Source organism: Podarcis erhardii (assembly GCF_964252035.2).
Source record: "Podarcis erhardii genome assembly, chromosome: 6".
NCBI classification, from domain to species: domain Eukaryota; kingdom Metazoa; phylum Chordata; class Lepidosauria; order Squamata; family Lacertidae; genus Podarcis; species Podarcis erhardii.
The window spans coordinates 23,012,303-23,039,005 of record NC_138510.1 but is presented as its reverse complement, the minus strand read 5'-3'; the positions used below and the strand labels follow the sequence as shown (position 1 = coordinate 23,039,005).

General features: G+C 41.9%; 1 protein-coding gene and 1 long non-coding RNA gene across 3 annotated transcripts in view; both read left to right on the top strand.

The window, feature by feature from the left end:
- Window positions 1-21,161, top strand: part of RIMS4 (regulating synaptic membrane exocytosis 4) — a 102,197-nt gene extending 81,036 nt beyond the window's left edge. For both annotated transcript variants that reach the window (XM_081868063.1, XM_081868062.1), the window contains exons 3-6: window positions 12,486-12,598; window positions 14,540-14,641; window positions 16,711-16,850; window positions 17,772-21,161. In XM_081868063.1, the coding sequence (XP_081724189.1) occupies window positions 12,486-12,598; window positions 14,540-14,641; window positions 16,711-16,850; window positions 17,772-17,990 (574 nt within the window). In that variant the 3' untranslated portion in view covers window positions 17,991-21,161. The remainder of the gene's footprint in view (window positions 1-12,485; window positions 12,599-14,539; window positions 14,642-16,710; window positions 16,851-17,771) is intronic.
- The window catches only part of LOC309345177, a 175,149-nt gene extending 150,392 nt beyond the window's left edge, over window positions 1-24,757 (top strand). The window contains exon 2 of the long non-coding RNA XR_014158057.1: window positions 22,796-24,757. This is a non-coding gene — a long non-coding RNA (uncharacterized lncRNA). The remainder of the gene's footprint in view (window positions 1-22,795) is intronic.
- Window positions 24,758-26,703: the final 1,946 nt, after the last annotated feature.

Below are 26,703 nucleotides of genomic sequence, written 5' to 3'. Positions count from 1 at the left end.
AATGGCTTCCCTCAAAGAATCCTGGGAACGGTAGTTCACTCCTCACAGAGCTGCAATTCCCAGCACCCTTCACCTAAGAGTCAGGAGGATATTGCTGAAAACCATTCCGCTGTACTGCCAAGAGGACGGTGGGAGTACATCTAGCTGTCTATATTAGATAACATCAGAAACAGTCAGGGCTAATCCACTTTAAGAAGTGAAAGTGATGAAGAGAAAGCACATTAATCCAATTGTGAAAGATTATTTGCTCCATTTATAATGTTAGGTGATCAGTCAGGCAACTTGATGCCAGCAAATTTCCAAAGTGTCGTCTTCTGAGCAACACCAATGGTGTAATAAACATGTTTTAACGTGTATCAGGCAGGTTTATGGCAATTCGCTCCACAGAGGCCTCAAAGTTTTCTCATCATTAGTGCTTTGTTTACAAACAGTGCCTGCCCGCAAAAGTCTGCCCGCAAGGGTAAGAGAGATCCATTGTTAATCTCTACTTTGACTAATGCCCACCCAGTGCTCTGTTTGAGTCAACATCTAACAGCTCTCCAGGCAAGAGCTGATCAGCAGATTTATGGACTCTCCACAGCAAGTTTTGAAAACCATGAGCATTATTCTTCATTAAATGTTCCTGCCGCAGGTGTTCTCCCAAGATACCCCCTCCATTCTCCCTCCCATTGATGGGAACGTTTGGAATCCATCTGCAAGTCGGAACATTAATTTTCCCTGCTTCATTTCCATTCAGCCTGATAATTTGTGATAGTGGCTATTCAATGTCTCAAAAAAACCCTGAAAAATGGTCAAGAAAGTCTCCCCCTCCCCCCCCCCAGACTTTGCTTCTTTCTGGTCTCATTGCTCAAAGGTTCAGATCCAGTGGCAAGTTTTGTGTATTCAGGTTCATTGGCTCATTCTTGTGGTCTATGAGATTACAGGTTTCTGAACCACCCAAATACTGCACATAGTCCAGATTGCTGTCCCTGCTACAGCTGACCGTTTTTGCACAACTAAAATAGAGGAAAAAATACATATATGTGCATACAATTTATATGTGCTAATTTATACTTAGAAATGAAAATTTAGAAATAGAAAGGCGACACGTCTTTGAACCAAATTCTCATGCCATTCCTAGAAGAGCAGAAAGTAGCTTAGTTGCCTTTAAAAGAGATGAATAAACTCACGGAGGCGAAGTCTCTCAATGGCTACTGTAGTGGCGGAGGAGAGCTGAAAATAATGCCAATATATTTCACATCTGGCAACCAATGCACCCCTTTGGTTTCAGATAGTAGATGAGTCTAAAAAGCCTGGAACACAAATGTTCATGGCCCTCTAGCAGCCATGGTGGCTCATTTACCAGAATTTATATATTTAGTGTTGGCACTAGAAATGTATACGCGAAAGCAACTACTCTATCCCAAACTTAAAAATGGAAAGCGTAATGTTGATGGTCAACAAAATAGATTTAAAGACTATCTCAAGGCAAATCTAAAATAAGTACTGTAAACACCAACAGCTGGGAAACACTGGCCTGCAAGCGCTCCAGTTGGAGAACAGCATTTACCAAAGGTGTCATGGACTTTGAAGGCACTCAGACTCAGGATGCAAGGGAGAAACGTGCTAAGAGGAAGGCACGCTTGGCAAATCCACACCTTGATCAACTCCCGCCCGGAAACCAATGTCCCCACTGTGGAAGGACGTGTGGGTCCAGAATTGGCCTCCACAGTCACTTACGGACTCATTGTTAAAACCGTGTTTATGGAAGACAATCTTACTCAGCTACGAGTGATTGCCAAAGAAAGAGAAAGAATGATACTCGACTCTGTTCAAACAAAGCCTCTCGTCTCCTAGTCTCTCCTCTGCAGTTTCTTAGCATTCCTTTGAGTTCATTCCATCATTTTCTCTCAGCCCCCCCCCCTCTCCCTGGGCTCCTCCAGATGACCTGTTTATTGAGCATTCATCTTCATTTGCTTGCACAAAGCTTACCTATTGATTAAACAATGTCCAGTGATCACTGAGCTTTTGTTCTGATTTGTTTGCTTTGCAGGGAGGTCATACAACCATGAACATTCACCCTGATTTGCTTGCAGGGTGTTTATAGGTCTTCCTAGTAATCATTCATTTATCCCACAATTTTCAGTGTGTTTCCCCATCACCTTCCTAACTGCAAAAAGTACAGTATCTTCTTTTTTAAGCAAGCTCGTGCCAGGATTGCACTTTAATCTACCTTGAGTGCACAAATTAAATTCCCAGTATGCACATGAATCTCTCCAGTAAAATAGTGATAATCTGGAAGCACTCCTTGAATGCTTTCATGGTAGCACAGAAGCAGCACAGGATCTACTGTTCGCAAGATAAGAATTCAGCTAAGATAAAAATAAATAAGATACCAAGAGTTGAACCTGAGAGTCTCTGCATACAAAGCAGTTCTGCTACCTCTGGTGGTGTAAGAAGCATCATTTCCCAATCTGCTCTGAATTTGCTGCATGCAACACTGTTTCCATTCCGCTGCAGTATGTCTTCTGCTAAAAACTATGTTATTTGCCTTGTTGCCCACAGTGGCAAAATTACAAAATTCACATTATTAATTTTGTAAATTGCGTTGTCATTACATTATCCCACCCCATTCATTTCAGTGTAAAGGAAACACAATGCAAATGATGGAGGGGAATATAATTAATTAAGTTTTGCTTGTGGACAGAAAACAACAACAGCAAATACTGATTGTCTTTCTTGACATGGGGCAAGTAAGTAAACATTGGCAATTTCTGCTGTTCTTTACCTTTTCACTGACTGTTCCAACATCCCTAGCTACTTATAAGTCAGGGGTTTCAAAACTTTGATCATGCACGTGCTCCATGGCATGTCTGTAGATTTGTGGCTGCAGATGGGAGGTGGCAGATCAATCAGATGGGAGGTGGCAGATCAATTTTATTTTTAATTGCTTCTTTTATTTCTTATATTGGCTTTTGCCATGACAGTTTTGAATTCTACAGAATTCAAATTGCAATGCAATAAGATTCGATATATAAGAAATAAAAGCAATAATAAAATGCAATTTAAAAATTATACAGGCTCCAGCACAGCACATTACAATCTCTGCAGGCAGAAAAGTCACTAAGTGGTCTTCTAAGACCCTCGGCAATTTCCAAGTGGTCCATATTGGTGGTGGAGAACCACTGAGCACTTTTGTTGCACAGTGAGCATAGGCGGGTGACTAAAGGGAAGGTTTTCTGAGTGCCAGGGCATGGAGTGGGGGTAGAATCTGTCCCTCTTTGGCCATGTGAATCGTTGGGAGTTGCAGAGCAATGGCTTTTTCCAGATTGGAGAGCTTGGAAAGGTGGACAGGCAGAGTAATGAAATCCTGAGGCTTTTGGTGAGTTGAAAGCTTTGGCTTGGCACTCTGCAGCAGCACTTGGCATGGAAGATCTCAGAACTGCTTTAAAAATAGATTTGAAAAGAGGTCACAAACTCCACACGGACAAGAAAAGAAATTAATGATACGTTTGCCTAAACTTAGCTGCACGGAAACTGCTTTCCGCATACTAATGCGTCACATTTGGCAGGTTGGAGGGGAACGGCTCCCGCTTGGGATATTCTTCAAAGCATTCCTTGCTGCAAGCAGTTTCCTTCATTAGGCTGCTTGTGCTACTGTCACTTTCCAAAATAGGATTTTAAAAGCAGGTCAAGAATATGGGTAAATTATACGGCGGTGGGTGGTGGGCAAGGGATAGTAAATTCGGCAGAGCAGCTTGCAATGGTTCCTTTAAACACTGAATGTAACTGTGGTGTGATATCATCATCATCATCATTATTATTAATATACCACCCTATAACTGGAGGTCTATAACAGGGCAGTTCACAGGAAAGATCAACATAAAAACCACAATATATACATGCTGGTGAGAGGCAGAGAGCATGGCCTGGTATTTGCTGGGCTATTAATATAGCATGTTTAAATAATAAAGGAAATGCACAGTGACCAAGCCTTGATTAGATATAAACCTAAAAGAGATGACTGGTGCAGTATCATCATTATGTGCCAGACAGCATTGACTGTTTCATCTTTTATTAACTTTGCTGCTGCTGCTATTATTTCTGCCTCATTGTGGTTTTTTCCTGCCTTTTAATATTCTTTAATTGAGTTTTATGGATACTTGTTGGTGTTGGGCAGGGCTGGGACACCTATGGCACTCTGGATATTTGTTGGACTCCAACTCCCATCAGCCCCAGCAAGCATGGTCAAGGACCAGGGATTATGGGAGTTGGTGTCCAGCAAGCTCTGGAGAGCCACGCGTTCCCCAGCTGCTCCTTTAGGATTTTGACTCTAAATTTAAAAGCTGGATAGATTGTATCAGTGATGGGCAGAATGTCATTCAGGATCTACTGGTAGATCTCTGAGTTAATTGCAGCAGATCGGCAAGGTGGAAACTACACACGTTTAAAATTTTGTGAAAATGCTTTTTTAAATAATTGTTTTGGAAAACGCATTGAATTTGCTATAGCTCACTGCTGCCATCTAGTGTCACAACTGTATATTGCGCTTTACAACACATTCAAAACATTTTATTTGCAGCTGTATAGCTGACTCCTCTGTCTCTCAGAAACCCTAAGTTGCAACACAAGAGATGCTGGTCCATTTGGGTGAATGAAGCACTGCCCCACCAAACTCAATATGCTATTTGCCGGCCCCTCTTCCTAAAACTACTTAATTGATGGGACATATTTTTTTTATAATACCATCATACCTTGGAAGTCAAACGGAATCTGTTCAGGAAGTCCATTCGACTTCCAAAACGTTCAGAAACCAAAGCGTGGCTTCCGATTGGCTGCAGGAAGTTCCTGCAGCCAATCGGAAGCTGCAGAAGCCCCATTGGACATTCTTGTTTGAAAGAACATTCACAAACCAGAACACTCACTTCCAGGTCTGTGGCGTTCGGGAGCCAAAACGTCTTGAGTACTGAGGCGTTCAGGATCCAAGGTACAACTGGAATGGTTCACAATCTCTCATGGCTGTGCCATCGTGATATGGTGTGTTGTTGTATCGGTTCAAGTGTTGAACCAGGACCTGGGAGGCCATAGTTTGAATCCCTGCTAAGCCAGGAAGCATCTTGAGCCAGTCACCATATTTCAGCCCCACAGAGTTGTTGTGAGGATAAACTGAGGAGGGATGGGACCAGGCATGCCACCTTCAGTTCCTTGGGCGAAAGGTGACATGAAATGCAATAAATAAATAACCTTTCTCTGATTTCCCTAAGTAGACAATCTGGAAGATACTAAGCAGATATCTGATTTTTACAGTGCAGACCAGATGTGTTGCAGATGCCATAAATAGTCACTGGCACTTAGCAAACACCAGCAGGGATGCTTCAGAGCCAAGAAATTGATTTTGCTGTTGTTTCTTCTGGGCCTAGAAATTAAATTCCAATAGGTTTGTTGTGAGGGTGACCTTGCTTATATTTAACATGTGTTACATGAGTAACTGAGCTCTTGCAAACAACACCGCTATGATCTAACATCTCTTGAGGACATTATATTTGAGTTTACTTTAGTCTGGGTGTTACTTGGGAACACTTCATAAAGAAAAGAAAACATATTGGTGTTTTCCCTTCAAAGAGGCACAGATGAGAGAGCTGGTAATCATGTGAATGGGGATAGCGGACTGGTTATGCACGCATGTAACGGTGTAGGAATGCTATATTTTCATTTGTTTTGTAGCAAGCCAATGCTTGGCTTCTAATATGCTGTCTGATCTTCCATGAAAAGAATCCTTGCTCTCATGGAAAATCCTTTGATCCATCAGAGGCTCCCCACTGGTAGAAGAGCAAAGATGATTTTTTTTCTCTTCAGTTTCCTCCCTGAAATAAGGTTACCAGACGTCCTGGGGACAGTCCCCGGATTTACAAATCAGTCCCCATACAAAATCCATTGAAGTTGAAAAGTGTCCCCAGATTCATTGAAAAAAATCTGGTAACCTTACCCTGAAACCCCTAACACCACCTGTCGTACTGGCCCATTGGTTTCACTAATTCTCTGAGAAAGATTTCCAGGGCAAAGAAGTTTCAGGGGAATTGGCAGAGAATTGCCAGAGAGAGCGCCCTGTCAGCAAAGTTCGTGACCCCATGGACCAGAGCACGCCAGGCATTCCTGTCTTTCACTGCCTCCTGCAGTTTGGTCAAACTCATGCTGGTAGCTTCGAGAACACTGTCCAACCATCTTGACCTCTGTCGTCCCCTTCTCCTTGTGCCCTCCATCTTTCCCAACATCAGGGTCTTTTCCAGGGAGTCTTCTCTTCTCATGAGGTGGCCAAAGTATTGGAGCCTCACCTTCAGGATCTCTCCTTCCAGTGAGCACTCAGGGCTGATTTCCTTAAGAATGGAGAAGTTTGATCTTCTTGCAGTCCATGGGACTCTCAAAAGTCTCCTCCAGCACCATAATTCAAAAGCATCAATTCTTCGGCGATCAGCCTTCTTTATGGTCCAGCTCTCACTTCCATACATCACTACTGGGAAAACCATGACTTTAACTATACGGACCTTTGTCGGCAAGGTGGTTGTCTCTGCTTTTTAAGATGCTGTATAGGTTTGTCATTGCTTTTCTCCCAAGAAGCAGGCGTCTTTTAATTTTGTGGCTGCTGTCACCATCTGCAGTGATCATGGAGCCCAAGAAAGTAAAATCTCTCATTGCCTCCATTTCTTCCCCTTCTATTTGCCAGGAGGTGATGGGGCCAGTGGCCATGATCTTCGTTTTTTTGATGTTGAGCTTCAGACTACACACACACACACACACACACATATATATATGTGTGTGTGTGTGTGTGTGTGTGTGGAAATAATTTTTATTGAAGATTTTCTTGATTTACTAAAGAACATGCAACGTCACTTTTCTTTTCTTTTTCCCAGATCTTAAAATCCCCTCCACACCATAGATTTAAATCTCTTGGCTTCCCACAGAGAATCCTGGGAACTGTACTTTGCCACTAACAGAGAACTAAGGTTCCCAATACCTTTAAACTACATTTCCCAAGATTCTCTGGGGGAAGCCATGTGCTTGAAATGCCTTATTGTGGATGTGGCCTAAGCCTCACGGTGCTGAACGAGTATGAATGGAGCTCGCCCTGCTCATAGCTTACAGCTTTGTGTTGAATTCAAGCAGTGCTGCAGCAATCCCTGACCTCCACTGACTTTGTTCAGACCTGATGATACAGCACATACTGGTTTGTCAGCTGCTACCCGGGGCAGATTCACCCATCTGTATAAAGTTCAGAGGAGGAGTCAAGTACTGCTTCCAAAGGCCGCCTGAGCTAATTTTATTAAAATCATTAACATGCTGCCATAACAAGTTCATCATTAATTGTAATGACTAGGAGGCAAAGGTCGTATAAGAAGAGAAATTGGATATCCCTTTGAAAAAAAGAAAAATGCTGATCATCAAGAGGAAGCTTATTGAATCCATTTTGTCCTCCAGGCTCAGTTGTATGAAGGGTGCAGACGTTTCTCCCAGGTTTGATAGAAGGAATATAGTGTGCTGCTTATTAATATTTTGTGTAAAGAGGAGCAGCACCTTCTCTGCTATAGCACCAAAAGCCTCTCTGCTGACTGGATTACTTGTCCTTTCCAAAGTGCAGAGGAACATGCTGATAATAAGAATAATTTATTATTTATACCCCGCCCATCTGGCTGGGTTCCCCCAAGAGAATATTAAAAACTTGATAAAACACCAAACATTAAAAACTTCCCTAAACAGGGCTGCCTTCAGTTGTCTTCTAAAAGTCAGATAGTTGTTGATTTCCTTGACATCTGATGGGAGAAGGCCCTCTGCCTGGTTCCCTGCAACCTCACTTCTCGCGATAGGGGTGGAGATGCTCCTTCAGGTATACTGGGCCAAGGTCATTTAGGGCTTTAAAGGTCAGCACCAAAACTTCCTTAGCACCTTCTTGATAGGGTTAGGTGGAATCACACTTGCGACTCTGGTAGCATGTGTATTGATCAAAACAGGGGTCGGTTACACAGCTCTGGAAACAGCATAGCAAGTGGTTTGATGGTGTGTGCCTCAGTTTGCGCATGCAGTAAAACTGCCGTGTAGTTGCGTTGCAGTTATTCAGGCCTCCTTTGAGAAGAACCATAGCTCAGTGGTGGAGCACATGCTTCACTTGCAAATAGTCTCAGGTCCAGCCTCCAGCATCACTTCACATAGCGCTGAGAGAAACTCATGTCTGAGTTTGACAGTGGAGTCATCATCCTTGGAAGATGGTGGACTCTCCTTCCTTGGAAGTTTTTAAGCAGAGGTTGGATGGCCACCTGTTATGGATGCTTTAGTTGGGATCGTTTCCAACTCTACAGTTCTATGATTCCACGATCAGTGGCACTTACCTCTGTGTAAACACGCCATAGGACTGGGCTGCACAACACTTTGCTCTTTAAAGGTTTGTCATCACTGTTACTATTAAGGTAGCAGCCACAAATGATGAAAACCAAACGATAATGGAAATATAATGAACGAACAGTAAACTTTGCGATGGACTTCCTTGCAGAACGTTTGTTCAAAGGCCACATTCGGAAGCATTTCCTTCAAATAAATTATAACACATCTGAAACATATACAGGAAGATGCGGATCACAAGGAACAGGCTTGTGATAAAATCTGTTTGAATCAGAAGCTGATATATTTCACATACTGAAATAACCAAAAAGGATAAAAATAAAACATGCTTCAGCTCTAATTCAGTGGTTAATTTATATGAGAAGTGCTAGAAGCCTCAGTCTTTGATCAGACACTGCCCCCCTCCCTTAATCCTAGAGAGATGTAGCTCTGCTGTGGTTAACTCATTGGAAAATTAAAATCACTCTGCACAGGTGGCATTTTTGCTGTGGCTTCGGCAGGGTTTCATCCTGTCCTTGATGCTGCTTAACATCTACATGGGAGCAACCATTAAGGGATGTTGGTATGTAAACAACAGCCAGCATTGCTTTATCATTTGAATCGGGTGTGCCTGTTTGGGTGTGCCTAGACCAGTGATGGGTGAATTAGCACATACATTGGGGGGGGGGGTGTCCTCTTTTGTTGTGTTGCTTTTGGTGAGGGGAATAGCCATTGGAAGAGAATTCAGAGGCCATAAACACCTCCTTCCTCTCTCAGAACAAGATTTTATTAAAGAGATTCCCTTCTTATTTAGCGTTTCCATTAGGACACACAGCATTTGTAGCAAGACTGTTCACCACTGTCAGTAGGTGTCCTCTGGACTAGTCAGGCCATGCTTCCCTCATATGACCTCCCCAGCTTTTCAGCCATCTTTCCTGGGAAGCTGCTCCACATTAATGTCAAGCGTAATTACAAAACTTCTGGCGCTGTCACATGCATCGCCGCAGGGAACACATACCAGATCAGTAAAATGGTTCGCTGCCTCCTAAAATCGGTTTCTCGGAAACGAGTCTGTACTCGGAGTCAAACATTCGCTAATGCTTTGCCTTTGCTCGGTGCAACATCTTCTCCTGCAATCGCTAACTAATAGCTTCCAGTATGCTAATTAAACTGCCTATATATCACTTATAATTTTGTTGAGAAGTCAGTACAGGGTTGTTGATGTTTTGTGCCCAGAATTGCTCTGTTTGTAATATGAGCTAGCCATCCACCCACTCCCCATGCCAAGATTGTTTTCTCCTTCCACCCACACGAATAGGTCAAATGCTGAAGCTCTGTGCTTTCCATCTCTTTCTATGGAAGTCTGTGTCATTACAGAGAAAGGCATCATTATCTGTACTAAGAAGGGCAAGCATGCATTTGCACCATGTCTGCTGTGCAGTGTGCCTGCAAGGACTTTATGTTAGCTTTATAGATTAGTTGCTCTAAACCCACAAACCTTTGCATGCAATCATTAATAGGTGTCAAAACCCCATTCAGTTAGAAGTCGGCTAATAATGGGCTGACATCATCCATAATGGGACGTCCATTTTTGCGGTCACATTGACATATGAAGCTACCTTGCATTGTTCTGTTGAGCTCAGTATTATCTATCCCAGCCTTCCACAGTTTCCAAATGCTTTGGACTACAGCTCCCGCTGGCCCAACTGTCAGGGATGATGAGACCTGTATCCCGACAATAATATCTGGAGGCCACAAGTTGGCAAAGGCTGATGTCCATAGAATGGCAGCAGCCATGGGAGTTTGAATTGCCCGCCTGTGAAATTGGCCATTCACAGGTGGGCATAGGTGAGCATCACAAGGAGGGCGGGGCCAACTGGAAAGCCACCAGGGTTTTCACTTGAGTACGTTCTCCGGCCTTATAAAATGGCCCAGCTCCTCGCCCTGGCACTGCAGTCTGTGGAAACGTGGCAGCATAGTTGAAAGAAATGTTTTTTTCCCATAAAAGGCCAAAAGGTCACAACAGCTAAGTAACCGCCAGCTCGCTTAGAAGCTTATCTTTAGCAGGGATTGTGGTTAGAGAGCCCGAAAACAGGGCGTCTTGCAGTTGAAATATGGTTTATCTATATCAGCAGAATAGAACCCGTGTTCGCCTATGGTGGTCGTGATGTAGCATTATCACTCGAGTCAATGTGTCAAAACCTAGGAGCATGGACCAATTAAGGATGAAAATAATCAGAAGTAGGTGGTGGGTAAATTCAGAGTAATGGGAGATGTCAACAAAGGCAGATATTTTAGTATTTTAATTAGGCGACCGTGATAGGCTGTGAACCCTGACGTACCCAGCCAATGGGGAAACGGGAGGGAAACTGCACTCGGGTATAGGGGATATAAGCTTGTGTTTTGCTAAATTTGGGTGTGCTTGCTTTCAGACACCCGCTTCTTGCAAGAATGTTTGTAATCAATATGCTCTTTGCTGCTTCACCAATTTTGTTCAGATTCTGTTTGTAGGTTCCCAGGACCCAGAGTCTTGGGACCTGTGTTTTATACCTAACAGTAGTGTAATGTTACAGGTAGGTAGCCGTGTTGGTCTGCCGTAGTGGAAACAAAATTTTAAAAATCCTTCCAGTAGCACCTTAAAGATAAAGGTAAAGGGACCCCTGACCATTAGGTCCAGTCGTGGCGGACTCTGGGGTTGCGGCGCTTATCTCGCTTTATTGGCCGAGGGAGGCGGCATACAGCTTCCGGGTCATGTGGCCAGCATGGTGAACCAGAGCAGTGCACGGAAATGCCATTTACCTTCCCGCCGGAGCAGTACCTATTTATCTACTTGCACTTTGTGCTTTCGAACTGCTAGGTTGGCAGGAGCAGGGACCAAGCAACGGGAGCTCACCCCGTCGTGGGGATTCGAACCGCCAACCTTCTGATCGGCAAGTCCTAGGCTCTGTGGTTTAACCTACAGCGCCACCCATGTCCCTTAGAGCCCAACTAAGTTTTTATTGGTATGAGCTTTCATCTTCAGATAACGGTTAAAGTGTTGGACTATGACCTGGGAGACTTCAAATCCCCACTCAGCCATGAAGCTCATTGGGTCACCTTGGGCCAGTCACCATCACTTAGCCTAAACTACCTCACAGGGTTGTTGTGAGGACAAAACTGGGGGGAGGAGAACCATGTATACCACCTTGAGTTCCTTGGAAGATAAAGGTGGTATATAGATGTAATAAATGAAATAAATAAACTTAAGATTGGGAAAATGGGCAGAGGCAAAATGGTCTGATTAATATGTACTGTTGGCCGGGAACATCTGAGGCATCAGGATTCAGCATTTTTATTGAGATATACAAATTCACATCACTTTAGAAGCATTGCAGTTTCTGATCAGTGTACCATGATCTCATTGGTGGCATAATCAGGAAATTAAATTCTTCAGGATAATAATAACAATAAATTCCTTCAAATTTATGGGAGGAGGAAGGACGTTAGCATGGGAAATATGCCAGAAATTAACAGAGGGTCAGAAAGAGACCAAAGTGAAATTATATTAAATACAAGGAAGCAAATCAAGATGCACCTCAACAGATTTAACACATCCTACTGTATAATTTTCAGAATCCTACTTCTGAACAGGATCCATTCAGCTTCGCAATGAATTTTTAATTGTGAGAGGGAATTTCTGCTTTCATCTACTGTGGTTTCCATTGAGTATAAATACAGTACGGCTAGTCTGTTTGGCTCTAGATTCCCTCCTAGATGTAATAGCCTCAGGAGAGAGAGACTGCACATCAGCAAAAAAATAATTGCATGCCATTCGCACCCCCAGGCAAAAGAGTTTCAATTTTTCCTACTGTATTTGGGGGAGGGGGGAGAAGCTTGATACAGGAAAATGACACCAATTTCCCATGTTGATTTATCATGACGATAATTGTTTTGTCTGTGATTATCTGTAACTACACTAAGCACACATCCCTTGCGGTTATGGGAAGAAACTGAAAGCGTGTCAAGCCAGTTTGAAAACCAGCGAGACTGGAACTCATGCAGAAATAGCTCTTCATTTCACACATATTTCCAGTTAGCTTAAGACTGTGTATTTAGCAAATCTCGAAACAATGAATTACATGAACCAATTTATTTTGCAGCTTGAACTTCAATGGAGTTCACCTGGCAGCCGCTGGGCAGTTCAGCGATTTCCTGGGCAGCATGGGGCCTGCACAGTTTGTGGGTCGCCAAACCTTGGCTACTACCTCCATGGGTAAGCAAGAGAAAACCATTTTTTTTTTTATGAATGTGTTTTTGTGTTTGAATAGTGCTATCAATGCACATGATGCTTTGCAAAGAGGAGGTTTGCCAGGTTGCCCTATCCTAAGGGGCTTACAAATTTATAAGCAGACAGAATGACACAACAGAGGAAGGGAAAAATAAATGAGGTTGCTTAGATTTGACCTCTTTATTGTGCATTCATCCTGATGCACAATAGATTAGATGAAGTTGGCTATTCAATGGGCATTCACCTGGATTTCTTTGTGGGGCACCAAAACAAGTGTAATCTCACACTTTGCAATGTATTTCCCCGCTACTTTCCTTATCGCAAAAAGTCTGCTCATCTGGGCAAGCGGGTATGTTGCACAAACCTCCCAATCAGCTATAACTGTCCAACTTGAGTTTGCCAGTCTGTGATTGAAGCACCCACCTCCTCTCATCTGAGTAGCTAAGAAAACATGGAGCTGCTTGTGTAAATCAGAATGTGTGAGATTCCCTTAAAGCAATGCATGACCTGTATTTTGTGTGGTAATGCATGGGCATTAAAGATAAATCAAATTACTTGAGGGAAAAGTCTTGATAAAAACACAGATTGCTTTAAAACATCCAACAATATTTACATTATAACAAGATATAGTAGAAGAGCATGCAACATACATATAAAAAAATCCAAATGGTGATAGTTGTAATAAGCAAAAACAAGTTTCAGAATAAAAGTTTTCTGAGACTTCTTAAAAGGTTAGCCTTTCTTTGGAAAGTCTTAGCCAAGTGATCCCTTTGAGCATGTGGGAAGGAAGAAAATAGAAGATGCCATAAGGTATCAAATGTCTTTGGGGGGGGGGGATTGAACTGTGTCTAATATTTATACCCAGTGTTTTTTTCTTTTTAAAACAATGTTTAGGGGAGGTCTCATTTTCCTACTCATATTGAAATATTGCCCTTCAATGAGGCCAAACTTAGATTCACAAAATGTTTAGGGGTATGTGTACCCCTGCGTATCCCCAGAAAAAAGCACTGTTTATACCCTTTAAATTAGATAGGTCAGCAATTATCAACCTCTCTCTCACTCTCACTTACTCTCGCTCTCGCTCTCGCTCTCTCACTCTCTCTCACACACACAAAATCATCATTCTTGGAATTGTTTGCAGTCTAGTTTTATCTTATACACATAAGCATTTCAAACACTGGACTTTAGGTCCTGATGAGTTCCATACCGCCATATAACTGCTTTCATGCTGCGGAAATATTTCTACTTGTTCATCTTGTCATATTTCCAAACACATATTAACCATAGTAGTTTAACAACGTTCCTTCCCCTTAAGGTCATTCTTTACTCTTTCATGGATCAAAATTCAGTTGGTGAAATACAGGTGAAGTTTTATTTCACCGTTTTCACTATACACTGTGTGAAGCAGTACTTCCTTTTTCGTGTCCTGGAATTGCCTACCCTTCAGCTTATTTAGTGGGAAAACAACAATTTCTATTTTTTCTCTGCAACATGCACAATTGTATGTACCTTTATCATGTGTGTGTCCCACCACTGATATTGGTGCTCAAAACTTCTGAATGCAACCTTCTCCTGATGTCAAATAACATTTCAAGAGATCATTCGAGGAAGGGCACATAGTTTGGAAGTTGTCACTTTGAAAGGGTGAGTTTATTCAAAGACTCTGGCAGTTAATATGCCTGGTGGACCACTTTGAGACAAGGAAGGCCCGTGCCTCAATTCCATACTAGTCAGTGAGTTCTGTTGCCATTTTATCCCCATCTTTCTTGCCTCTAGATAATCAACTTGTTGCAAGGGGAAGCCTGACTTGTACCAGATGATAATCATTCTGCAGTCTCTAATGTTTAAGAGAAATTAGAGCAGTGAGCAGTGGTTCATAGAGATCTTTTTGACACTCACTTACTTTTCATTTTGCTTGCTGTCCAGGTGATGTGGAAATTGGGTTACAGGAGCGAAATGGACAATTAGAAGTGGACATCATTCAAGCCCGAGGACTGACTCCAAAGCCTGGCTCCAAAACCCTGCCAGGTAGAGTGTTTCAGCCTCTTTGCCTCTCCCAAATCCTGGGTAATAGCATTGAAAAAGGATGCTTGGTTTTTACAAGGGAATAACTGATAAGATTGTGGGAACTGGAGGGGTGGGAAGGATGGTGTGGTGTGTGCCATCTGAATGTTGCAAGCATTCCTTACGAGTTATCGCAAGGTTCTCACATTTTTGCAAGGTTCGGATAATTTTTAAGATGAGCAACTAGTTCTTTGCTCATCTCTACCAGGCTTCATGGTTGGGACGCGGGTGGTGCTGTGGGTTAAACCACAGAGCCTAGGACTTGCCAATCAGAAGGTCGGCGGTTTGAATCCCCATGGTGGGGTGAGCTCCCATTGCTCAGTCCCTGCTTCTGACAACCTAGCAGTTCGAAAGCACGTCAAAGTGCAAGTAGATAAATAGGTACCGCTCCTGTGGGAAGGTAAATGAGGTTTCCATGTGCTGCTCTGGTTCGCCAGAAGTGGCTTAGTCATGCTGGCCACATGACCCGGAAACTATACGCCAGCTCCCTCGGCCACTAAAGCAAGACAAGCACCGTAACCCCAGAGTCGGTCACGACTGGACCTAATGGTCAGGGGTCCCGGTCCCTTTACCTTTACCTTTACCTTTACCTTTACCTTTACCAGGCTGCATACACACCATTCCCTGAAAGTGCATTTAAAGCATGTGGGTCAACACACACACACAATGCTGAGAACTGGTTACAGATAGGTAGCCGTGTTGGTCTGCCATAGTCAAAACAAAATAAAAAAAATCCTTCCAGTAGCACCTTAAAGACCAACTAAGTTAGTTCTAGGTATGAGCTTTCATGTGCATGCACACTTCTTCAGATACCTGAAGAAGTGTGCATGCACACGTATCTGAAGAAGTGTGCATGCACACGAAAGCTCATACCTAGAACTAACTTAGTTGGTCTTTAAGGTGCTACTGGAAGGATTTTTTTTATTTTGTTTTGAATGCTGAGAACTGTGATTTGTAGAGGGAGCTGGGAATTGTAGTTCTCTGAAACACAGTTCCCAGCATTCTCTTGGGAAATAAGTGTGCTTGAAATCAATGGTGTGTACACTGCCATAGACACAGGACCTCAGAGTGAGGTGGCTGCCTCAGACAGCAGGTGCTGGGATGTGCATTGAGAATGAATGGGCCAGTATTGGCGTTTCTCCTATACTGGAGGTGGGGGTGGGGGAGATATTTCATTTGGTTTGCATTTATCAAATTTGCACTTTCCAAAATAATGTGAGAACCAAAACAAAGCCATCCACCAAAATTTGCATTTACCTGAATTTTGTGGTGCACTTCTTCATCCAGTGTTTACAAAAAAAGCATTATAGTATGTAAAAGCATGGATAAAAATGAATGTGTCAATACAAATAAAATACCAAAAAATGCATTGTATTAGGAGAAATTCCTTGCAAAAATGTGTACATTAGTCAATACCACACATAAAATTGTGCCTATTTAGGAGAAACCTGAACTAAAATTCTGAAAAATTTCCCCAAGGTTTTTCTAAAAGAATACCTGCAAATTGCTGCAGAGATGTGGAGTGCTGAATTTAAGACTGGGGAAAAATGAGAAACGGAGAGAACCAAAATAGATAGATCCTTTCATCCTTAGTGGAAAGACAGAGCTCTGTGTAGCAAACAACCCACCTTGCTCCCACTAAGCAAATCTGCTGTTCTCAGGTGTGAAGGAGGATCGCATCCCATCACCAGTGTTGAAACAAGATTTAACTTCCTGTCCAATCAGCACCATGTTGTCCTGCACTTCTCAGGCAGCAAAAAGTCCTGATGTGATCCTGAATATACTTGCTGCATATGTGTGATGATGGCTAGAGATAAACATTGTACCAAGGCCAGTCACAGGCAACCTCAGCATCACTCAGACACCAAGCAAGGCTTGAAAAGACCACTTCCAACAATATGTTGGAAGCTTTTCTCTCAAAACAAACTTTTCTTTTTTAGTAGCTTCATCTGAGCAAATGGATGGTGGTATTCATGGGGGTTCCCTGTACTTAACACGGCAATACAACCTTTTACCCTGTGTTATTCTTCCAGCTGCTTACATCAAGGCCTACCTACTAGAAAATGGGGTGTGCATTGCAAAGAAAAAGACCAAAGTGGCTCGCAAGTCCTTAGATCCGCTGTACAACCAAGTGTTACTTTTTCCAGAGAGTCCACAAGGCAAAGTACTGCAGGTAAGATGGACCTGTCTGAGGCCTCCTGGCAGATCTCACAGCTAGGGTTAGGGTGGCCTGTGTGGTCAACTAGGATGTAGCATTCGTAGGGAGGCACCACACAGGGAGAGGAAGTTGTTTGTGCTTTTGATGAGTTGCCATTCCGCTGAAGAACTAAGGAGGCCATGTGTCCTACTTTGCAAAGGAGAGCCCTCTACTTGAAGGACTGTCCGCTCTAAAGAGGAAGAGCTGAGAAGGGAGAGCTGGAGGACCATGTAACTGTCCATTAATAGCACCCAGCAACAACAATAATAATTTATACCCCGCCACTCTGGGCAACTCCCAACAGAATATTAAAAACACAATAAAACATCAAACATTAAAAACTCCTCTAAACAGGGGTGCCTTCAGATGACTTCTAAAAGTCAGATAGTTGTTTATTTCCTTCACATCTGATGGGAGGGTGTTCCACAGGGCGGGCGCCACTACCTAGAAGCCCCTCTGCCTGGTTCCCTGTAACCTCACTTCTCGCAGTGAGGGAGCCACCAGAAGGCCCTCGGCGCTGGACCTCAGTGTCCGGGCTGAATGATGGGGGTGGAGATGCTCCTTCAGGTATACTGGGCCGAGACCCGTTGAAATTAATAACTTAAAGTAGTTTACTTAAAATAGTTCTTTTAATTTCAGTGCCTCTGAGTATATTGCGTGTATTTTATTTTTATTTTTCAAATTAATGAAGTTTTGAAAAAAGAAAAGGAAATACAGCGCAATTGACTTGACTCTCCTGTGACCTTCACCTCAAGTCCTTCCTTGGTCTTCTTAGTATCATTCAGATCATAAACTATGTCAATGCTTTGCCAAAAGATAAATTCCACGCCAGCCTCCCATCATTCGTGTGATATCGCTTGCAAACTAAACATGTTCCCCACCCCTCTTGTTTCCAAGGTGATAGTTTGGGGGAACTACGGACGCATGGAACGCAAACACTTCATGGGAGTCGCCCGGGTTCTTCTGGAAGAACTTGATTTGTCAACTTTGGCAGTTGGCTGGTATAAGCTTTTCCCGACCTCGTCGATGGTGGATCCTGCCACTGCTCCACTCTTACGCCAATCCTCGCAGCTTTCCTTGGAGAGCACAGTAGGACCTTGTTGTGACAGGTCTTAATGGGCAATGAAGTTCCAGGGGGACTGCTTCTGTTTTTAAAATCATGCTGTCAAGGTTTTGTTTGCCAGAACGCTGTCCTCAAGCGCATTGCATCTTTGATGAGTCCTTGGAGGAACCTGAAGGTGAGGATAGCCAAGTAACCTTGGACAGGAACCAAGATGGAGGCCAATGACCTTTCTCCATCCAAGTAGAAAGAGCTGCAGGGCACAAGTCCTAATTATGAAATGACACACACACACACACAAGACACACTTTTTCGTTTCCCTTTTTCCACAGTCATCCATGCACCCTTGCTTCAGATCAGTGTAAAACCTTGAAATGTTGCAGCATCTTTTTTAAAAATTGGGGAAGATGTTTTTCTTCTTCTTAACAATATTTTACAAATTGGGGAAAGAAGAGAGAGAGAGAACTTTTAGAAAATTCTTAAATATTCAAAAGCAAACATCTGACCTAAATGAAAACAGCAGTTTCAGGGAAACTTTGTGGGTTTTGTAAACTTTCCCCACCCCCTTTAAGGCTGGGGAGGGGTGGGAGGAACTGCAGCTACTACTTTAGAACAAGTTCCACGGTTCTGTATGATGTACAAACGCCGCTGTATTTTTTACACTGTGCCAAATTACCAGCAGTGTCTTCTACTATAGGACTTAGGCCAACAGTACTGCTGACGCATTTTTGTTGGAAGAACAAGAAAACACACTTTGGTTACACCAGTCGGTTCTAACGCAGAGTGCATAGCAAGCCAATTAGCTGGAATGTTGCACAGAGAATGTTGCTGAATGCAAACTGGAAATCTGGCAGAGCTACTTGCTAGCCCATTGTTAGATATGAACATTGCAAAACACACACACACACCATACGTTACCTCAGCTTTTGCTGTGCTATCCCCCTGTTGTGTTTTTTGCTTCCATAACGCTAGTCATGCTTTTGGGATTTTTAGCGCATATCTGGTGACGTGCCACTTTCCTCTGGAACAGGGATCAGTTTGAGGTAGCAATACTTTCTTCTGCCGTTGCAAATGAAATGACAACATAAAAAGTCTACACATTAAAAAAAGAGGTGGGAGTGATCAGAAGATGGAGTTCTGTTCGTCATGCAGGAGATTATTAAACCCTGCGCTTAGAGAAAAAGGAGTGTTGCATTCAGACAACTGTATTAATACCCAAGTGGTGTGAAGCAACATGGAAAACTCAGGCACAGAAGGCAGATAAGGACTTATTTAAGGGTGTTTTCACAAGTGACACTAAAAGCGCCTTCCAACCTTTTGCATGGTTTGTGTGCACGTGTGAATGACTGCAATGCACTTTTGAATGAGTGTGAGGAGGAGATTGATGTTGGCATTTGAACTTCCACGTGGCTTTTTGTGTGTATGTGTCGGCCTGCCTGTATATATGTGTGGATGTTCTGAGTGGATGTTCTCTACTCATAATGCTTTGTTGACCCTCCATCCACCATTCCTATTGCCACAAAGCTCTATACATTCCAGGTTCAGCATGCAAGGGTGTGTCTTCTGCTGTACCATGAGCTCTTATTGGTAGTCAACAGAAGTCTTGCTTTTGAATAGAGTTAAATGTGATTCAGCTGGAGGGTTGATACCGGCATAAGTTTCCGAGTCACTTGTGAAACTGACCTGCTTACTGCAGATAGGCTTTGTGGATTGTTTTATAATGAACAAAAAAATAAATAAAATAAAAGGTAAATATTTTATGTTCGCCAATAAAAAGATAGCTATAATATATATATATATATATATATATATTCTGCATACAGCTAAGACGACAGCAGATTGTCAACAGAGTCACCTTCAGTAGAGTAGGTTAGTGGTTTACCAGATAGAGCCATTGAACAAATGCAAAGTGATTTACCTGGTGACAGCCATGTCTAGAGGCTTCAGTTTAGAGAGTAATTTTAGGAAGTAGGCCAAGACGCTCTATCTGTATTTAGATCTACCTTTTGTACATTGCTAGGTGTTTTGTTTCTGTTCTCATTTCTAATGAAGATTTAATGATTGCTATCTCAAATCTGTTTTCCTATTAGGATGTCAAGAGCTGATTTTGCTCCACGGTTTCTGGTGCCAAGTCCCATGTTAGCATTTAGGAACCATCTCAAAATGGCTTCCTGGCCTGTTGTTACGTCACAGAGTAATAACAAGGTTTCTACGTGGACTACGAACTAAGCATGATTAAAGCATGACTTACTATAGAATGAAACATAGACAGTCATATGTTATAGGTAGTGTTTTTAATGGTTTGGGAAATAATGACCAAATGACTAGAAAAGCAGTAGGCCCAGTAATGAGCTCTGCTAGAAGTAACCTAATATAGATAATAGCATAAGGAAACATTGAGCATATTAAAATCACAGAAGCTCCAGAGTTTCAGATTGATTATCTTAATTTTTTCTATGCCTGTGGTTTCAAGTATAATTCCGTTTCCAAGTCATATTAAAGATTTTCTGTGTATTGGCTGAAGGGAGGTAGTTGCATGCTGGTCAAAATATGTTGTGACTCTCCTTTCCCCCCATTTATTTAAAAACTCGCTTAACTATATTTCAGACTGAATCCTCTTCATATTTGTGTATAGTAGGTACTAGGCAATATTGTACAATATATGTATGGACTAGAATAGATTGGGTTAGATTTAGTGATTGGTAGCCATTGACTCTTTTAATAACCTTGTCGTAAAAAGGACTGTGGAGAAAACAAAACACATTCCAAAGCTGGGAACCGAAGAGCAGTCATTGATGCTTTATAAATTCAAAGATTTTGCTTATGTTGTTTGAACCTGTAAATCAAATCAGCCCTGTTTTGTATGTATCTTGCAGCACAGCTGTCAATTCTTACCCAAATGTTAATAGTGGAAGTGGGAGCAAAAATGCTGGAAACACAATCTTGGCTTCCTAATCTGTTGTTAACAGCACAACAGACTTAACTCTAAAATGTCTGGAGCTGCCTATCTCTGTTAACTCAAATGTGAATGGATGTGTGAGTTGGGTTAAACTGAAGGACTCAGAACAGAGAGGTCCATCCCAAAGCTGCTTAGAAATAATTTCAATAGGACATAAACGTCAAAAGGTTAAAAACATTTTCATGTTGATTCTATGTGTTTGTATACTACCCTTCAACCAGTTGATTCCCAGGATAGTTAGCAAGAGAATAAATGGCAATGAAAAACAGTTTTAAATTTTTTTTTAAAAAGTTTTGAATTTTTTTTTTTAAAAAAAGCAATTTTTTTAAACCCAGTAACGCCAGCAATTAAAAGCAACAGATTAAAAGTGTTAGAGGCTTGAGAGAATACAAAAGGGTTTTGCTTAGCAAGTGGATACTTATTTCAAGCTATTTCCTTTCTTCCCTCTTTGGTGCAACCCTTTGGATCCTGGCAAAAAAAACCTTAGTTACAGCAACTTTGAGCTAGGCACACATGCAATCCAGTTTTCTATTTTTAGCAAGCAAGTCTGCATTACTACAAATGCAAGATTATAAACGATCTACAAAGACTGGATTAGAAGGAACAAAATTTACTTAGCAATCGAAACTAGTCAGGTGCCCCTGAACATCCTTTCCCTGCTAGTCTCACCCAGAACTGACCACGCCTTATGACCCTTTCTAAATAACATCAGTTCCTATTTATCAATTTTATGCATCTATTTCAAGTATTTATATACCACTTTGCATCATAAAAGATCACGAGTTGGTTTACAAAGAAAAAGTGAAAAAGAATGCGCAAATCAAGAAAAACTAAACACAGTATGGAGAACATCAGAATCCGTAAATAATGCAATGTATGAAACATTAAACTTGATCACATAGAATTCTATGGACTCTATACACTTATTCAAAATCCACATCTTCTAACACACCTGTGCCTCAACCAGAGCGCACCTGCACACATTCACCCACATACTCTGATCCATTACAAATCCCAATAACCCCCTGGTGGGCTGCACTATGACACTGGCAGTCTAATGCCAGGAGACTAAAATCACCTTACAAAGACAAAGGCCCTTGTGGTTTTGTGTGCACCCTCTGGGTACATGCATGCAGCGGCCTTCCTAGATCCTGACCCACTAACGCAAACAGAAATCTAAAATGCAGACCTGCTTTCAGAGCACCTCGCTTTCAGCCCATAACAAGCAACGTCCAGATACGATACATTGCCAGCTTAAAGCTATTCTTCTCGTTCTTGTGAGAGCCCTTATTCTTGAGAGCAGCAGTGGGCAAACTCTTCTTCTATCAAGGGCTGCACTCCCTCAGGGGTGACCAATTGGGGACCACATGACTGCAGGGGGCACAGCCAGAGACAATAGTGTTCTGGATTAACTCGAACAATTATCTTGAACAATGGCTGCCCTGTTTCAATTTCACCATGGCTACCTCGAATTAGGATTTCCAATCCTTTGTAGATCTACTCAGAATTAAGCCCCACTGGTTTTGATAGGTTTTGATACTTATTCCTCTCCAATAAGTATAAAGAGGATTTTTATTTTTTACTGAGGACAACAGACCCATACAGTGACTGGAGGGCCAAGTGAAAACAACTCTTTTCTAACTTTAATGCGCTTAATGCGCACCAACCACAGAGGCAAGAAAGGGGAAGTGATGAACAGGAAGGAAGGAACTCTGATGAGGTGGAAGAATGAGGCAGCTTCCGAGGGTATAGGGGCCACAGACTGGCTACAAAAGAGCAAATAAGTTTTGCATCTAAATTAAGAGGCAGTTCTTCAGTAGATGCAGGTGTTCTGCTCCTGTGCACACCTTTTTACTGGGTTGTTGTTGAAAGCTGGCTCAGAAATCCACAAGTGATAAAGAGGTAATTAGTATCACTAGGCTTGGATCAGCTCCTCTTGTGTAAAGCCCAGCCTGGAGCCTGTTTTCTTCCACATTAGATCACATGATTCCTGGTTATGATCCACTGCCCCTTTAGGGGCACATACCAGAACATCTCCCTTACTCTCCCCGCCCCCCTGTTTTTCATGCTGAGTCAGAAGATATTTCTGAAGCCACTCCCATGAAACTTACAGTGAAGCCTTTATAAATAATAATAATATTTTTCATGAAAAAAGGCCCCATAGACCTAAGTTTCACTTCATCATTTTGGATTTGTAAAGCAAGTGTTTGCATTTTGAAAGTTCATCTCTTGCTGCCTTTTAAAAGTTTAAAATAGAATCGCGTCTGTCTGTAACTTTTAATGATTGACTTCTTTTATGGGGAAGTAGAGGAAAAGTTAGAGTGTGTCTGAGAGGTAATAGTTACCTCTGTGGCTTGGCTGCTTGTTGTTAAGCTGAGGAGCGAAGGCTCAGCCTCTCTCCATTTTATAGCCTCTTCAAGCACTTTGAATTTTGGTTAAAATGACTGACAACTGCATCATATCCATATTGTGCACTGAAAGCACATGGCTTCCCCCAAAGAATCCTGGGAACTGTAGTTTAGCAAGCATGCTGGGAATTGTAGGTCTGCAGGAAGCCAACTACAGTTCCCAAGGTTATTTGGAGGAAGTTGTGTGCTTTAAAGGTGCTTTAAATTTATGACATGGATATGACCTAATAAGCAAAGCAGTGACCTCTCAGCCACAATCCTAGGAACACACAAAATACTGGCTCTGAGCTTCATTGCCCTATTCTTTAACCCCCCAAAACAGGAGAACCATTTTATTGCCACAATTGTTTTCAGATGCAAATGTCATATTTTTCTGGGAGTGCTTTATGACCCCCCGATTCCTAATGGTTATGGTAGAGAGGACAAATCTAGGTTTTCTTAGCTCCCGGAGTGCCCATGAAAGTCCATTTACTGATAATATACAAATAGAATGAAATGTATCTTGCCAATCAAAATACTGAAACAACGTGTAAAAAACCGAAACAATATTATATGTCAATGGCCTCCAAGTCATAGCTATTCTTGTTTCACAGGAAGTTCCCAGGTTCGTATAGGAAGTCAGTTTTTAGAGTAAGGAGTTGAATCTGGACTTCCAGTGCCTCTTTAGCACCAGATCATTCTTCCTCTGTATGCAGAGTTATTTTTGAGGATCGGGAATTAAGCAAAACCCAGCCTGCTGTTAGCTCAACCAAGGCTCCCCAACTCTGGGGCAAAGGACTTTTGAAGAAAGAAAAATCAATTTGTGAATGCTTCTGTTGTATATAATTATACCTTTTTAATGTTTTTAATACTGGATCCCTTATACATGTACTTTTTTGTTTTTTTAAAGTAGGTCTATAGGCAAAAGAAATATCATAAATTTCTGTATACAAAGAAATTATGTAGATGTTGAGGCAGTAAGAATCTCAATGTAAGCATGATTAGTAATAGCCATCTTAGACAGCAAGACTTTTTAATGAAGTTTATTTAAGTTAGTTTACTACATGCTATTTAATAATTTTGACACTGGAGGAATATTTTATTTAAAAACAAAATGTGATACTTTTTTTTCTAACAGATTATATGATTTAAAGTGCAATCTTTCGCATGGTTACTCAAAATAAATCCTTCTGTGTCCAGTGGGACTTATTCCTTTGTAAGCATGTTTTGGATTGCAAACTTAACTTTTTAAAATTATTTTTTAAAAGTTTTATGTTTGGTACAACCTGTGTTCTTCCTGATCTGGAGAATGTTAGCCATCAGCTCCATTGAACTAAATGAACACTGGTTAGTCATGACAACTAGTTAGCCATTGAATTCAATGGAACGTCAGCAGAGTTCCCCTTCTCTGGATTCAGTCCTTACTGGTTTAGTGTTAGATGCCACATGTTATCAACTTGTTGTTTTTTCCCCAAAATGGAAAAAAAAAAAGTTTTGTAAATAGCTACCAGGAAATAGTCCTATAGAAATTTCACTTGAATCTCTCATTAAGTTATTATTACTATTAATATTGTGTAAGAATATTTGCAGTTGTTCATTACATCTCTGCTAAAGATCTTAGCCTAAGATCTAAGCCTTTGTTGAAGGAATTGATGTCGTATTTTCAAGATGAAAAAAACAAAAACCTTAGCTAGTTTGTCATAATCCTGTATTCTGTAAACAAACAAAAGAAGCCTTTTTATAAAGAGAGTCTACATAGGCTTACAAGCAATAATATATTCCATTTGGTGTGGAGAATGTGATGTGCAGATGGCAGTATATACCATGGATAACAATATGTGATGACAGACTTAGTTTTTAGGGATGTCAGGTTTGATTAGGCCATATTAATATTGGCCATTTGGTTATTTTTTTAAAGGGAAGTTGGGATAGGTGCCATACTGTTGGTTCCGTTCTACCTACTTGTGTAAGTCCAATCACTGACCATAAAATATATGTAGTTGACTTTCATGCTACAATTGTCAAAAAAGTTTCGGTATAAAGCTCACCAAATGAGCTTTTGTCACAGTTTTTTCAGACACCGCCACTGCCAGTGTTTTGTATTATGAATCTGATGGCAGCTCTGCCCCCTAACGGGCCTGTTTGGCAAAGACACCTCGTTGAAGTTAAAGGGAGGTGGGCTGTGTTTTTCTTTTCCTCTCCTGAGCTGCTGTTCCATCCTTTATTACTGTACATTACACCAAAGCAAGGAAATACATGCACCTTTGTCAATGACAAGCACAGATTGATGTGCAAAACAGAACGCCACAATGCTTGACTGTGCTGTCACATAACGGCAAACAGTATTAGGGAATATGCATGGAGGTTTCCACCAAATGGCAGGAGCGGAATCTGCTCTGCATCCATATTAAATTCAGTCCAGTGGATAAAATAATTAGGCTGCAATCAGTGCTAAAGTTTAGCTCCAGCAGGTGGGAGAGGGAATGAGCAGGCAAGCTCAGATGGAAACTCTCAAATTGTAAAATTGTTCCCACTCCCAGGGCTAGTGCTTGGTTCGTAAAAAGGCCCTTCCCCTACACTCCTAAGAAATCTTGCAGAAAATTAATTTCCCTTGTTGATTACAGATCGGGCAACCAGATACGTTTGCAATGCTAAACCTGAAACAGAGGTCAGCAACTGATGCTCATGGGGCCACATCCATTACTGTGCATGGTTCCATCTCTCCCCATTGCTAGTGAGGCCACTGCTAATCCCAGAAGCAGAAGATGAATGTGGATGAACATTCCCCAGTCAGCACAATTGACCAAAGGGCCCCTGCTGGTCACACCAGGGCTGTCATTCCACATCTGGCAGTGTGTGAGTGGATTGATGGGAGACCTTTTTCCTTTCACCTCTTCACATTGCCACAGAAAATAATTAAAGTATGGAGCTCGCTACGAGAGGATGTGGCATGCGCCTTCCCCTTACGTGGCCTTTTCAGACAGGGCCTAAACCAGAGCACATTTGCTTGGTGAAAGGGCATAACTATATCCAAGATAAGCTGATGCGGAAGGGGAGTTCCTGAAGCCACTGTACCCCCACACATCTGATGCTGAGGTTCACTGGTGAGTCCGACTTTATGACTGCTTCAACATCCTACCGTATTTTTTGCTTTATAAGACTCACTTTTTCCCTTCTAAAAAGTAAGGGGAAATGTGTGTGCATCTCATGGAGCGAATGCAGGCTGCACAGCTATCCCAGAAGCCAGAACAGCAAGAGGGATTGCTGCTTTCACTGCGCAGCGATCCCTCTTGCTATTCTGGCTTCTGAGATTCAGAATTTTTTTTTTTCTTGTTTTCCTCCTCCAAAAACGAGGTGCGTCTTGTGGTCTGGTGCGTATTATAGAGTGAAAAATACGGTAATTTGATTGATGCACCTTGGCCA